General features: G+C 57.5%; 1 protein-coding gene and 1 long non-coding RNA gene across 3 annotated transcripts in view; both read right to left on the bottom strand.

The window, feature by feature from the left end:
- The window catches only part of LPCAT1 (lysophosphatidylcholine acyltransferase 1), a 66,220-nt gene extending 57,181 nt beyond the window's left edge, over nucleotides 1–9,039 (bottom strand). The window contains exons 1-2 of one of the 2 annotated variants that reach the window (XM_078365946.1): nucleotides 8,781–9,039; nucleotides 6,484–6,555 (exon numbers count right to left, since the gene is read on the bottom strand). Coding sequence is in view for 1 of the 2 variants with exons in the window: in XM_035291806.3 (XP_035147697.3) it covers nucleotides 8,781–8,915 (135 nt within the window). In the remaining variant the exon portion in view is untranslated. The remainder of the gene's footprint in view (nucleotides 1–6,483; nucleotides 6,556–8,780) is intronic. The other variant, XM_035291806.3, reaches the window with a different exon arrangement.
- On the bottom strand, nucleotides 260–743 carry LOC128931409 (uncharacterized). The gene is made up of 2 exons (XR_008479775.2): nucleotides 654–743; nucleotides 260–458 (listed from the first exon to the last, which is right to left on the bottom strand). It is a non-coding gene; the product is annotated as an uncharacterized LOC128931409 (long non-coding RNA).
- Nucleotides 9,040–13,341: the final 4,302 nt, after the last annotated feature.

Genomic DNA, 13,341 nt, shown 5'->3' with positions numbered 1-13,341 from the left:
TCAGACTCTTCACCTCATGTGCTACAAAGGCAGATTCCTGGACACCTTGTCACTTTGGGAATGAGGCTGTGGCCTGTGGGCTGGCTCCCTCGGGCACCCCAAGCTAGGTACGGCCTATGCATTTGCCTGAATCTTCCTCCCATCAGGGCTCCTGCTGTCTGGACTGTGGGCGCCCTGAAGCCCTGGCTCACACCTGCGACCCAGCACAGGGCACGATGCCCACACACAGCTGCTGTAAGTAACTGAGTACAAAGGTGTGTGAAGGAAAACACGTTTACTCATTCTGCAGACACTTTCTGAGCACCTGCCATGTGTGCTCTGGACAGAGTGTCCAGATGCAGGCAGAACGAGACCGACGGAGACTGCAGCACCCCCGGCTCAGATGGCACACACAGGCATCCAGGTGTGGGCCTGTGGGGAAAGGCCATGGGGTGGGGATGCGAGCTCAGCTGAGAAATCTGAAAGAGACAGTGCAGAGGCCCCATGGAGAGATAGCCCAGGCAGGGTGACTATGTGGGCACCACAGCCAACGCCCCAGTCCCTGCTTCAAGATGACAGATGGCAGGCAGGTGCCGGGGCCGACCCACTGCTCCCCAAGGTGGCCTCCAGGTCCTGCCCACGCAGTCTCCCAAACAGTCCTCATGCCTTCTCACCTGTGAAGCTCTGCACGAATCCCCCTTCCCTGAAGTTTTTGGGACTCCCAACTAGAGTTCTGTCCCTCTGGTCCCCACGTGAGGTCCTCCATGTCCATCCTGCAGCCCCATACTCTAGACATGAGATTCCACAGCAATCCAGGCTGCAGGCCGGGAGGCCCTTCCATGGCTGTCTGGTCACCCCAAGGGCTCAGCTCCCGGCAGGGCCTTGCTCACGGCAGGTGCTCATGAGAAGAAACAGGAGGGAAGGCAGCAGAAGCGCTGAGAAGTGTGTCCCTGGGCTGTAAGCACTCCACTGTGGGCGCAGGCTAAGCTCCAAAAGCAGAAACCGGCTGCGGGTTCCTCTCTGGAGGCTGCAGGGATTCGGTTACACCTGACCTATTTCCACAGGCTGTCACCTGTGGGGCAGGACACCGGTGATTACATTCCTCGGAAGGCAGCTTTCAAGGCACCAAGCTCCCACGTGCTCCGAGGCTGGGAGCCCCGGAGCCCCAGAAGCAGTGGAGAAGCTCCAATGAGAACGTGGCCAGATGGGCAGCGCACGGGCAGGGTCCACACCACAGCTGCTGGGGAGAGGCTGGAGAGGGCAGGGCTGTGCTTTGTCCCTGAGGCTGAGGGGAGAAGAAGCATAGGAGATGCTGGGGACGAGGGGCTCGGCACAGGCCAGGCACAGGGAGGCCCTGGCCTCATCTGCCCAGTGAGTGACAGCCTAAAACAAAAAAGTCGAAAAGCCAGCCCTGCTGCCCCAGCAGCTTGGGGCCATCTGCAGGGGCATGGGCCTCACAGCTTCACAGAGAAGAGCCACGCCAACACCAAGCACTCGCAGTGACAGGCAGCCTGCTTCTTAAGACTGTCCCTTCAGCAGCCCATTCCTGAGCCCCAGGCTGTATCCCAGGACACTGGGGGTCTGCTCCGCAGTGAGGGACTAGAGTTCCGATGGGGCCCACAGGTGGTGAAGTGAACCAAAGCCCACACACCCCGACCAAGGTGCACCTTTTCCACACGTCAATCCCGGAGCTGGGAGTGCATCCCCAACAGGCCCAGGGTTGCAGCAGCATTTTGCTTTGTTGGTGGCTGAGGACCTCAGGGGCTGGGAACCCTGCAGGCACTGCAGACAGCGACACATCATGCACGGGGGCTCAGGAGAAGCAGGCTCCATTCCAACAAAAAGACCCACCTGCACGCTCCGCCAGGACCCCACCTTCCACCTCCAGCCGAAACAGGACCCTCACCCACACCTGGGGAACCGCGCCTCCCCTCAGGGGACCCTTCCCCAAGGCAGCACCCTTCCCACTCAGCGCAGGCCCTGAGACAGACCCTCCTGAGGTGCCTATCTCCCGGATCTTCTGCACGGTCTGAGTAAAAAGAATCTTGAAAGTCAGGATCTGTGACATTTCCAACTGCTTGCATTTGTTTAAAAAATATCTGCAGAAAGCCAAGGGGGCCCTGGTGGACAGCACCTCCCAAGCCCCCTGCGGCGGCAGCCCTGCCCCCAGCAAAGCCTGTATCAGGGGCTCCTGCTCCAAGTGCGCCCAGCCTGCCCAGCCCATCCTACTCCAAACTGCCCAAAGATATGGGGAGTCTCCCAGCATATCCTGGCCCAGCCCCTCAAAAGCTGCAGGAGCCCCCAGTCTGCCCTGTACACCCTGCCCCATACTACCTGTAGATATAGGGACCCCCTCCCCCACTAGAACATCCTGGCCCAGCCCCTCAAAAGCTGCAGGAGTCCCCAGCCTGCCCTGTACACCCTGCCCCACACTACCAGCAGATACAGGGAGCCCCCCAGAACATCCTGGCTCCTCTCCACTCCCCTAAGCTGCAGGAGTACCTCTGTCCCCACAATTGTGGGTCTGTGCCACCATCTCCAGGGAGCCCACCAAGCACTTCCTGGCCCTGGCCCCAGCTATGGGAGACCCTCCACCCAGTACATCCTGCTCCCCCCAGCTGCAGGGAGACCCCTGGCCCACCAGTAACATCTCTGGGGCAAGGCTGACCCCCGGTGCTGGGCAGGGGCTGTGGGCCCTGGCAAGTATGTCCACTCCTGAAAGCACAAGGAGGGACAGAAGTGACCAGCCTGATGTGCAGCTCTGGATGGAGGGGGAGGGCTGCTGAGGGGTGGAGGCCACTGCCCGGGGGGCGGTTGTTGGGGAGGCAGAAATGACCCAGATCGCTGGGACGTGCTGAGCTGGATGGACGCACAGGACCCACGACAATGTCACAGTGATGATTCACATGGCGCAGAGGTGAGCATGACCCTTCCCTGATAGGGGCAGTGACTCACTGCTGCAGAAAGGTGGATCTAAGCCCTCCAGGGGTAGCCTAGGAGGCTGCAGCAAACAGACTCCACTACAAAGAGCCCAGGCATTCCATCCCTGATCCTTGCCTGCCCAGCCTGGCTGGCGGCATCCCCACTGTCCCAGGGGCGCCGAGGTCGAGTCTGTGCTTGAACACCAGGCCCCCCGGCTCCAGAACACTTGCCCTCTAGCATCTTGGCCCAGCCTTGGTTCTACCCCAAGAGTTTTGAAACATTTAGAACTGGGAGAGAGATTGTTTTCTTTCTTTTGTTTAAGCTTGTATGTGGCAAATAACTTTTAAGAGGAAATCAGTCACTCCTCTCTGGCTCTAAGAAGAAGTGTGACGTTTAAGACTCAAATCAAGGTTTGGAAAAGGCTGCTGTCTCTAGGTACCAGCCCCCACCCGGGCAATGCCTCCCCACACAGGGGACGAGGTCGGAGGGCCACCAATCACAGCACAGCAGAGACCACACTGAGGACAGCCAAGGGCTGACTGTGTGTAAGTTCAAGAACAGCACCTCACCCTCAACACACCTAAGCTCCCGCTGCTGGAACATGGCTGAGAAGCCAGGGACGCGTTGTGTTAACAGAGCACAAAGTATCACCTGGGGTCGCACACGGACTTGGGCTTCAGAAGGACAAACGTCGATCACATTGGAAAATCATGTTATTTCCAGACACAAGCCTAGCATCGTACTTTTTTGCCTGGGCTCATTTTCAGAGCGATCCACAGCTAGATCAAAGGTTTACACTAGAGATGCTAGAAACAGGAACCGGGAATGGCGAGCAAGCCCCGGCACCCACAGAAGGCCCACAGGACAGGGAGGGAGCGGTCACGGCCCCAGGACATTCTGGGAACCGTGGCACTTTAGTCATGGGCCACGTGGGGACGAGGGCCCTAGAAACGGGAAGATGAAGGGCAGGAGGGCTCTGCCTGCAGTCTCTGCGTCAGGGACAGGGACATGGCTTAGCAAGATGGGTGACCTCGGGGAAGTCTGGCTTGGACACTCCCAACCAGGCACAGCCAAACAGTACAGCCCAGGATGCCTTCTCAGACAACAGCTGTGTTCTCCACTGCTGCCTGGGCCCTCATAGCACTTGAGGGCGCTCTGCCCATGTGGGCACAAAAGGCACAGGCCATCGGCCAAACACCCAGCAAGTGTGGTGGTCAAGTCCTGCACCCGGCACCTGCAGCAGGGCTTCTGAGTGGCCACTTTCGTAGACACCAAATCCTAACACTTCTATATGAGAAATAGATCATTCAACTGCAGAGAGTACCACTCTCAGGAAGAAACGATTCAAATGAAATGGAAGCAGGTAGTGACCACAGCTTGACATTTTCTAAAGATCACCATTCACATAGGAACAGAGGGGACGTTTGAAATTCAAGAGTCAATTCGAGGTGTAGAAAAGGCTGCTGTCCCCAGGCAGGAGCCCCCACCCCTGGCAGTGCCTCCCCACACAGGGGACGAGGGGATGCAGTCCTGGGTGTCAGCACTGCCTGGGAATGGGAAGGTGCCACCTCACTTGGGCTGATGTGGGAAGAAGGAAGCTGTGTCTGTAGGAAGAGCGCAGAGCAGGGCACACTTGTAGGGAAAGAAAGCAGCTCCCACGGCTCACGCCAGACTCGAGGCCTGAAACAGACCAGAAGCTGCAGAGTTTAAAAGTCGGCACAGATGAGCGCTGACAATATAAAGACAACGGGATCTTTCTCACAGTGAAACAGGAGTGCAAAGACAGTGTCCGTTTAAGACGAGCTTTACGCCACAATCACAGATTTCTGCGTGGAACTGATGGTGCTTTGCTGTCAGCTGTAAAACAAAACTATGTTTGTGCGATTGCATATGCAGGTATGTTGAGATGTATGTGTATACTTGCATGTATATGTGTACGTATGCCATTATGTGTATGTGTGTGTACGCGTGTATAACATATACTCTCATATACATACTCGTGTTAGAAATCCAAGTTTTAGGACAGAAGGCTATAAAAACTGAAAAGTAAAATCTTTCCCAATTTTGAATCCCCCTTCCCTCTTTTCAAAGGTAACCACAAATAGGTTTCATGAGAGCATCCTTTCAGAAAATTAGAAAGGATTCCCGGAGCGCTCTCGGTGACTTAGAGAATAAATAAAGCCAGTTCCCTAAGATCAGGGATCCTTGTGAGGTCAGGACAGGCATCCACGCTAAGCCAACCCATGCTACCCTCCCTCCTGGGAGACGGCATAGCACCTGGGCCTCTGTGTCCTTACCTGTTCTTCCTGGGACAGAGGATGACAGTGACCAGGGGCGAGGACATGGGAAAATGACCCCTGGGCCTCTACTGGGCCAAAACAGCTGGCGCCACCACACCCAGATCATCAGAAGGTGGCTGGGGGCCGAGGGCCTGGTGCTGTCTCCGAGGCCTCTGAGGCTGGCCTTCTCCACCCTCCCCAAGGAACAGGCACTCTCCTGCGTCTCCTCCATGGGCTGTGACTGCCCTGTGCTCTTACAGGGTTATCTCCTTGGGCCACCCCACCCCTCCACACCCGCTGCACAGCACTGGGGCTGAGCCAAGAGCCATCTTACTGAATCCAGGCAGGCAGCACCCAGGGATCCAGTGGGCAGCCGGAGCAGCTCAGAGAAGCTTGAGAATCCCCCATCCCTGCGCATGTGTGTCTGGGGGGCACCGAGGGTCAGGAACACTCTGCAAACATGGCCATCTGCATGAGGAGCCCGGCGAGGTAGCAGGGCACAGGATTTCCTGCTCCACAGTGGCCACACGGGACTTAGGAGTGAGGCTGAGAGGGCAGAGTCCTGCTCCTGAGTTTTTAAAAACAAATCACAACTCAGGCATTTGTATAAAAATGTGGAGAAAAAGATGGCCCACTTTTGGGTAAATTCCACGCAGGGCAACCAGGCAGGGAGGGGCAGAATCTGTCCCTGAACTCAACCCTCACTCTAATCCTCTCTGTGGATTAGCCAGTGCGGGCAAGCGGGCATCGAGCAGCCTCCTCCGCTCTGAGCTCGCGACACCCGTCCAAGGACTCAGCTCCAAGCTGCGTTAGGCTTTCCAGGAAGTCAGTTCTTGCCGACTCTGGTTCTGAGCTGCACACACTTTGGAAATGGGGCAAATGCATCAGATCCAGGGCGGGAAATGCTCACAGCCACAGATTCCAAGGAGAGTTCCGTGAAAACCCTGGGTGACAGAAAACCACTTCATGACTTCAAAACAACACATTAATATGTGACTAGGAAGAACTTTAGCTGAATCCACCTAGACCCTACGCCGTACTAACCACCGTTCTAAACTCAACATCCTTGCTCTAGCCAGGGGATTACATTGCATGTGTTACAGACCCTGATGGCTTTGATACCTCTTTTCAGATCTTAATGTGCTGTTTTCTGTCCAAAGAGGTACTTAAGCTCCTGGCTAAATCTGTAGTTAAATGACAGATGGGCTGGCCAGAGGAGGAGGAGTCCCCACATGGCATTAATCCGAAGACGCAGCAGCCCCTCCCAGGGGGCAAATGCTCACAGGTAAATGCAGGTACTCACCGGTCTATCTCAACTGGGAACTTAGCTGGGTTTCTGATGGTTCAAGTGTGTCAGCCACTACTGGACTGGTTTCTTTATTTGGGAAAGAAAGATAGGCTATTTCACTCTGTGGAAACTTTACAAGAATGTCTTACGTAAAAGTAAAAGCTTTGCAAAGCAATGACTGCTGAAAACCAGAACGTTTCTGCAAAGAACTTTGAGAACATTTACAAACTATAGCCTTGAGCCACACGCTGCAACATCCAGCAGAAGCAACTGGATGTTCAAATACACCCAACTACTCAGATGGGGCCTCTGAAGTGGCAACAAGGCACATACAAGGCAACTCACCCTCCGAGAGGCCGAGACACCTAAAGCCAGGATCTCTGCCTGGCTTCAGCCCAAGGGAGAAAAGCTACTTGAAGCTTCAGTCTCCCATCTCCAGACCAGGAGTCTCTCGGTGACGCCCTGCCTAAGAGCCACTGGGAGCAGCTCGCTACTCTGAGGACTTCGGGAGGAAAGGAGGCCCAGGGGTTGGGCACTTCTGGCTCTGCCCTGACATCTGTTCCCAAACCATGAAGAGTCTGTGCTCAGCTTCTCGCCAGGGCAGTGGGCGCATACTTTTAGACAAAACACAGCTCGCCCCTGTGTTCTCACTGACCCGGGGCCGCAACTATGACAGGGATGCGGAAGTGGCCTCCGGGGACCTCCAGGGAGGAGGGGCTTGATGCTTCTCCCAGGGAGCCAGGAGGGACCAGGAAAGGCAGGGAGAGGCCTCCTGAGGCGGCCAAGACAGAGCTGGGGCTGCAGTGAGGCTGTGAAAGCCCTGGAAACCACAGTAGGGGTTGGAAATTCACGGCGCACCCAGGGGGCTTCTGAGGAGCAGAGCGCAGGAGGAAGAAAGCCTGCTGGGCTTAGAGTGACTCAGGGAAAGAGCCTGGTGGCTGGGTGGGGTGAGGAGGAACGATGAGGGGCACAGGATGAACCACCATATCCCAAGCCCTACTTGGAGAAGCACAGCGCACGGCCGGGGTCGGCATGCAGCAGGCAGAGGCCCAGGCAGAGCAGTGGGCACAGGGGCTAGCGGGCAGAGGGGCCGGCACCACCCCAACCCCAGCCCTAGAGTCCGGCTCCGGATACACACGGTGGTGGGGACCAGGGCCTGGGAGCCAGGCTGGGGACGACCTCACCCTGTGTGTCCGCGGGAGGGCGGCGCCATCGGGCCCTCCTGCTCACCGTCCCCTTCCACACCATGAGAACCAGCCCCATCAAAGGGCTTTGAGCAAAAGCAGGCGTCCTGGGGAAGTGACAACCTCAAAGCCTCAAGAACTTTTCACTTTAGTGTTCTTTATGATACTTTACGCATTCAAAAATCTCCGTCTTCCCGGAAATCGTATTCTCACAATTGGAAGTGTGCTCCCTAGAAACGGGACAGCCCCACAGGCAGCCGAAGCAGTGGCTGCCTCCAAGAATTGTTCTGGGGTCAAAAGGCCCTCTTGAGAGCGATCTCAGGCCACCGCAAGTCCAGCTGGCAGCAGGTCCCCGGTGGTTTCCCGCAGCAAGAGGCCCCCTCCCCGCGGCGCCGCCGGGTCTCCCTCACTGTCCCACTGCAGGATCTCAGCAAACCGCTCCCTCCCACGTGGCAGCCCAGGTTGCGTAAAGTTGATCCCGGTCACAGGCCAGACCCGACAAAGCATCCCTTGCAACAGGAACGAAGCGCGCACCCCAGAATGCGACGTGCAGTCAGAGAGCAGGGGCCCCGTGTGCCTACAGGGAACCTTCCAGGGGCCCCACGCCGGCTGCGCGCCAGCCCAGGCCCGCACACGAGGCTCACCCAGCGCCGCGGTCCCCTCCCGCCAGCGGGCCGCGTCCAGGGGAAGCCGCTCCGGAGTCTCCGGGGAGCGCGCAGGGCCTGCCAGGGCGGGTGGGGCCCGGACCATGGACGAGCGCGGGGACCGGCAAAGCGGGTCCAGGCTCCCGCGGGGGCCGGGGTCGGGGTCCTGGGAGGCAGAGAAAGGGGGTGGGCCCGGTTCCGGGTGCGGGGTCCCGGGGGAGGGGCAGGACGCGGGGAGCCCGAGGAAGGCGCGGAGGGGCCAGGACGTGCGGGCGGGCGGCGGGAAGCCGGCGCGGGGTCCGAGGCATCGGGTGCGGGCGCCGGGGACGCGGGCTGAGGGGCGGCTGCGTGGAAGGAGGCGCCGCCGCTCTGAGGGCCGCGCCGCGCCCGAGGCCCCTCCCCGGCCCCCTCCCCGCCGCGCCTCCCGGCCCCGCATCCCTGGCGTCTGCGCCGGCTCCGGGGGCCGCGCGCCCGGGGCACCCACCTGGGCCTTCTGCAGGGCGCTGAGGCGCAGCTCGTGCACGAAGGGGTTCCGCCCCGGGGGCGCCAGCAGCCGAGCGTCGCCGGCCCCTGCGCTGGAGGCGGGGGCGGCCCGGGGGCCGCATCCCCGCAGCCTCATGGCCGCGCCGTCCCGCCTCGAGCGCAGTCGGGCTGCCTGTGGCGCCGAGCGGGGCCGGGGCTGGCTGGGCGCGGGGCTCTGGGCGCGGGCCGAGGATGCGAGGCGGCTGGAGCGGGCCGGGCGCGCAGGCGCAGGAGGTGACGTGGGCGGGGCGCGCGCGCCGGGCGGGGCGGGCAAGGGGCGGGGCGTCCTGGAAGCCCCGCCTCCCGCGGCCGGCAGGGGCTGCACCAGCCCGAGCTCCGCACCCTGGAAGCGCCTCCGGGGTCTGTGGGGTGCCGGGGCGGTGTAGGGCCGGGGCCGCAGAGTATCTGGGGCTCAGGCCGCCTCCCGCTGCCGCTGGAGCACAAGGAAGCCTAGCGGGGCCTGCACCGGGAGAAAGGGAGGTCCCCGGGGCCCGCGAGGCTGCCACGTCGACCCCTTCCGCCGCTCGGCCCGCCTGCGCGTGGGGACGGAGGAAGGGGCGGGCACGCGTCCAGCTCGGGCGCTCGGCGGGCCGGGCCCCGGGTGCCGAGCCCCAGGCTGTTCCGGCCAGAGCCCCCCGCTCTTCTTATTCCTCGGGCTCCTCACACGCACCGGCGATCCTGGAAGCTGCTCTGGGCTGGGGGAGGTTCTTCCAGTCCCACACGACTCCCGCCTGGGTCCCCTCGACTTCGGGACCCCTCAGACCTCAAGACCCCTCAGACCTCAGGACCCCTCAGACCTCAGGACCCCTCCAGACCTCAGGACCCCCTCAGATCTCAGGACCCCCCGGATCTCAGGACCCCCCAGATATCAGGATCCCCTCAGATCTCAGGACCCCCGAGACCTCAAGACCCCCTCAGACCTCAGGACCCCTCAGACCTCAGGACCCCCCCAGACCTCAGGACCCCCTCAGACCTCAGGACCCCCCTGACCTCAGGACCCCCCGGATCTCAGGACCCCCCAGATCTCAGGATCCCCTCAGATCTCAGGACCCCCGAGACCTCAAGACCCCCTCAGACCTCAGGACCCCTCAGACCTCAGGACCCCTCATACCTCGGGACCCCTGGGATCTTGAGATCCCCTCAGATCTCAGGACCCTACAGACCTCAGGACCCTCTCAGACCTCTCAGGACCCCATCAGACCTCAGAGCCCTCCAGACCTCAGGACCCCCTCAGACCTCAGGACCTTCCAGACCTCAGGGCCCCCTCATATCTCAGGACCCTCCAGACCTCAGGACCCTCTAGACCTGAGGACCCCCTCCGACCTCAAGACTTCTGAGGCCTCAGGACCCACAGGAGGAGGCCCAGAGGCCCAGCTCTGGGGTCAGCACACTAGGGGGCACAACTGGTAGAGTGGGTGAGACAGAACCAAAGGCTGTGCATAGCCAGGGGCAGGACAGGGTCACACTCTTCCTCACCAAGCAGAACGTGAGGAGGCCCCAGAGAGCAGCCAAGGAGCCAAGGACCCCAGAGGGAATGAGTCCACGGAGTTGCCCCATCCAGGAGAGAACTGGGAAGGCCAGCCAGTGGTAGTGGCAGGCGGTGGGGACCACCTTGCAGGGTGCTGTGGAATGCACACGAGTCACAGAGGCTCTTTCCCAGCTACCTGAGAAAAGAGGGAGGGTAGGAGAAGGAAGACGGAGGTTTGGCGGGAGGCTGGGATCCAGGGCAGCTGCTCGAGGAAGGGGCCCAGGACGTGTTCCCGGGTGGAAGGCAACAGGGCAGCCCCACAGGAGACGTTGAAAACCCCCATCTCAGGAAAGAGCCAGCACTGGGGAAGGAAGGGCCTGGAGTCTGGTGTGGGGACTCCTTTTCTGCTGCACCTGGAGAGGGTGGGATGATCCACAGGGTGCGTGCCCAGGGATGGGGGCTGGGACACTTGTGTGCAGGAGGCAATTTTCTCCTGGGGACTGTGAGGGGTGGGGAGGAGGGGCTTGTTATTGGGAAATCAGGGCAGGCCTGGAGGAGCAGCGAGGAGGCTCCTCAGCCCACACTGCCCTTCACGCATAGGCTTTGCTTTTTGTATATAATGGAACGTTCTTGAGACCTGGAGGATTCTGGAGGCTTGATTAAGAGAAGTTGGTCTTGGGCAAGGAGGTAGGAGCAGTTTTCTCTCTGTGGCAGGGAAAAAATGAGTTTATAAGGGCCCTTTAACTGCAAAAGGAGTCCCCCTGTGGTTCTCAGGAACCTCCTGGAAGCCCCCATAGCTCCCTGGGGCTGCTAACCACATCTCTGAGGCTTCTTGCTCTGGTTTTGTTTCTGTTTTATTTTATTTTTTTTTATTGCATTTTAGGTTTTGGGGTACATGTGAAGAACATGCAAGATAGTTGCATAGGTACACACGTGGCAGTGTGATTTGCTGCCTTCCTCCCCTTCACCTATATCTGGCATTTCTCCCCATGCTATCTCTCCCCAACTCCCCACCCCCCGCTGTCCCTCCCCTATTCCCCCCAACAGACCCCAGTGTGTAGTGCTCCCCTCCCTGTGTCCATGTGTTCTCATGGTTCAACACCCACCTATGAGTGAGAACATGTGGTATTTCATTTTCTGTTCTTGTGTCATTTTGCTGAGAATGACGGTCTCCAGTTTCATCCATCATCCTACAAAGGACACAAACTCATCGTTTTTGATGGCTGCATAATATTCCATGGTATGCCACATTTTCCCAGTCCAGCCTATCATCCATGGGCATTTGGGTTGGTTCCAGGTCTTTGCTATGGTAAACAGTGCTGCAATGAACATACATGTGCATGTGTCCTTATAATAGAACGATTTATAATCCTTTGGATATATACCCAGTAACGGGATTGCTGGGTCAAATGAAATTTCTATTTCTAGGTCCTTGAGGAATCGCCACACCGTCTTCCACAATGGTGGAACTAAGAGAAGTGTTTCCTGAACTCCAGGCTCACTGAGAACACAAGATACCTGCTTGTTTAGGTGAGGCTGGGTGTTTTGTTTCATTTGTTTAATTTTTGAATTTTGGAGTCCTCTCTAGGATAGAGAGAGATGTTCTTCGTTTTCTTCTAACATCTTTTTTCAGCTCTGCTTTTCATGTTGTATTTTAATCCACCTGAAGATTTTTTCTCTTCATGGAGACCCAATATTCTCAACAGCACTTTTCAGTCGCTGACTCCCTCTTGCGGGTCGACTTCCGGCATGAACAGAGGGTCCCTAAGGCTCCTCCTGGCCACCCGCTCTCACCCACTGGGCTGTGTGCTCATTTACTCCCGCAGCGGTGCAGGCCTATTTCAGTGGCTACACCTTCCGGACTGCGTGACTTGAGGACCGTAGAGCGGGTTCCTTCCTGTTGGCACTTCTTACCAAGAATTGTAGTAGGAATTCAGAGAATTTTATTTTTCCATCCAAATTTTGGAAGCAAATTTTCCCAGTTGCTGAAAATTCCCACTGAGAGTTTCCTTTTGAATCACATTAATTGTACAGGCACTTCGGTGAGAATGTTACTTCTTTCTTACTGTTCATTCTCCCTCTTCGGTGTGAATGTTGCTTTAGGAAGAGCTGGCTGGCCCTGGGAGGGGCAGCTCCTTTGGGGCGAGCAAGGCTCCAAGGCTTCAGAGCATTAGAAGATACAAAAAGTTTTTAAATGAATGACGCGGAATGGATACTTCACAATTTTGACAACGATTTTTCACCAACGTGGTTATTTTACCATGTATTTAGATGTTCTTTCATCCCTTTTGATAGCATTTAAAAATTTTCTATATAAAGATTCTATACTTTTTGTTAAGTTAATTCCTAGATTCTTTGTACTTCTACAGTGGTGTAATAATCTTTTCAAACATTCCTTTTGGGTTGAATGCGGTGGCTTATGCCTGTAATCTCAGCACTTTGGGAGGCCAAAGTGGGTGGATCAGCTGAGGTCAGTAGTTCGAGACCAGCCTGGCCAACATTGTGAAACCCCATCTCTACTAAAGATATAACAATTAGCTGGGTGTGGTGGTGCATGCCTGTAATCCCAGCTACTCTGGAGGCTGAGACAGGAGGATTGCTTGAACCCAGGAGACAGAGGTTTCAGTGAGCTGAGATTGCACTACTGCACTCCAGCCCGGGCAACAGAGTGAGACTCTGTCTCATAAAAAAAATTACTTTTGACCGTTGTGTATGGATTATATGGAGAACTGCTATTGATTGTGTTGGACTTGTAGAGGCTGTACGAAGACAGACCCCAGGGTACAAGAGGGCATGTGGATGTTCCAGCCTGGGAGCACACAGCCCCAGCGGGAGGGACTCCATCATGTGCAGTGGATGAACTTCCTAGATAACCCTCAGGATGGGTTCAAGTGATTCTCCTGCCTCAGCCTCCTGAGTAGCTGGGATTATGGGTGCATGCTACCACATCCTGCTAATTCTTTTTTTGTAGTTTTAGTAGAGACGGGGTTTCACCATGTTGGTCACACTGGTCTCGAACTCCTGATCTCATGATCCACCTGCTGGGATTACAGGT

Source organism: Callithrix jacchus, chromosome 2 (genome assembly GCF_049354715.1).
Source record: "Callithrix jacchus isolate 240 chromosome 2, calJac240_pri, whole genome shotgun sequence".
Lineage (NCBI taxonomy): Eukaryota > Metazoa > Chordata > Mammalia > Primates > Cebidae > Callithrix > Callithrix jacchus.
This window is presented reverse-complemented; position numbering and strand designations above follow the sequence as displayed.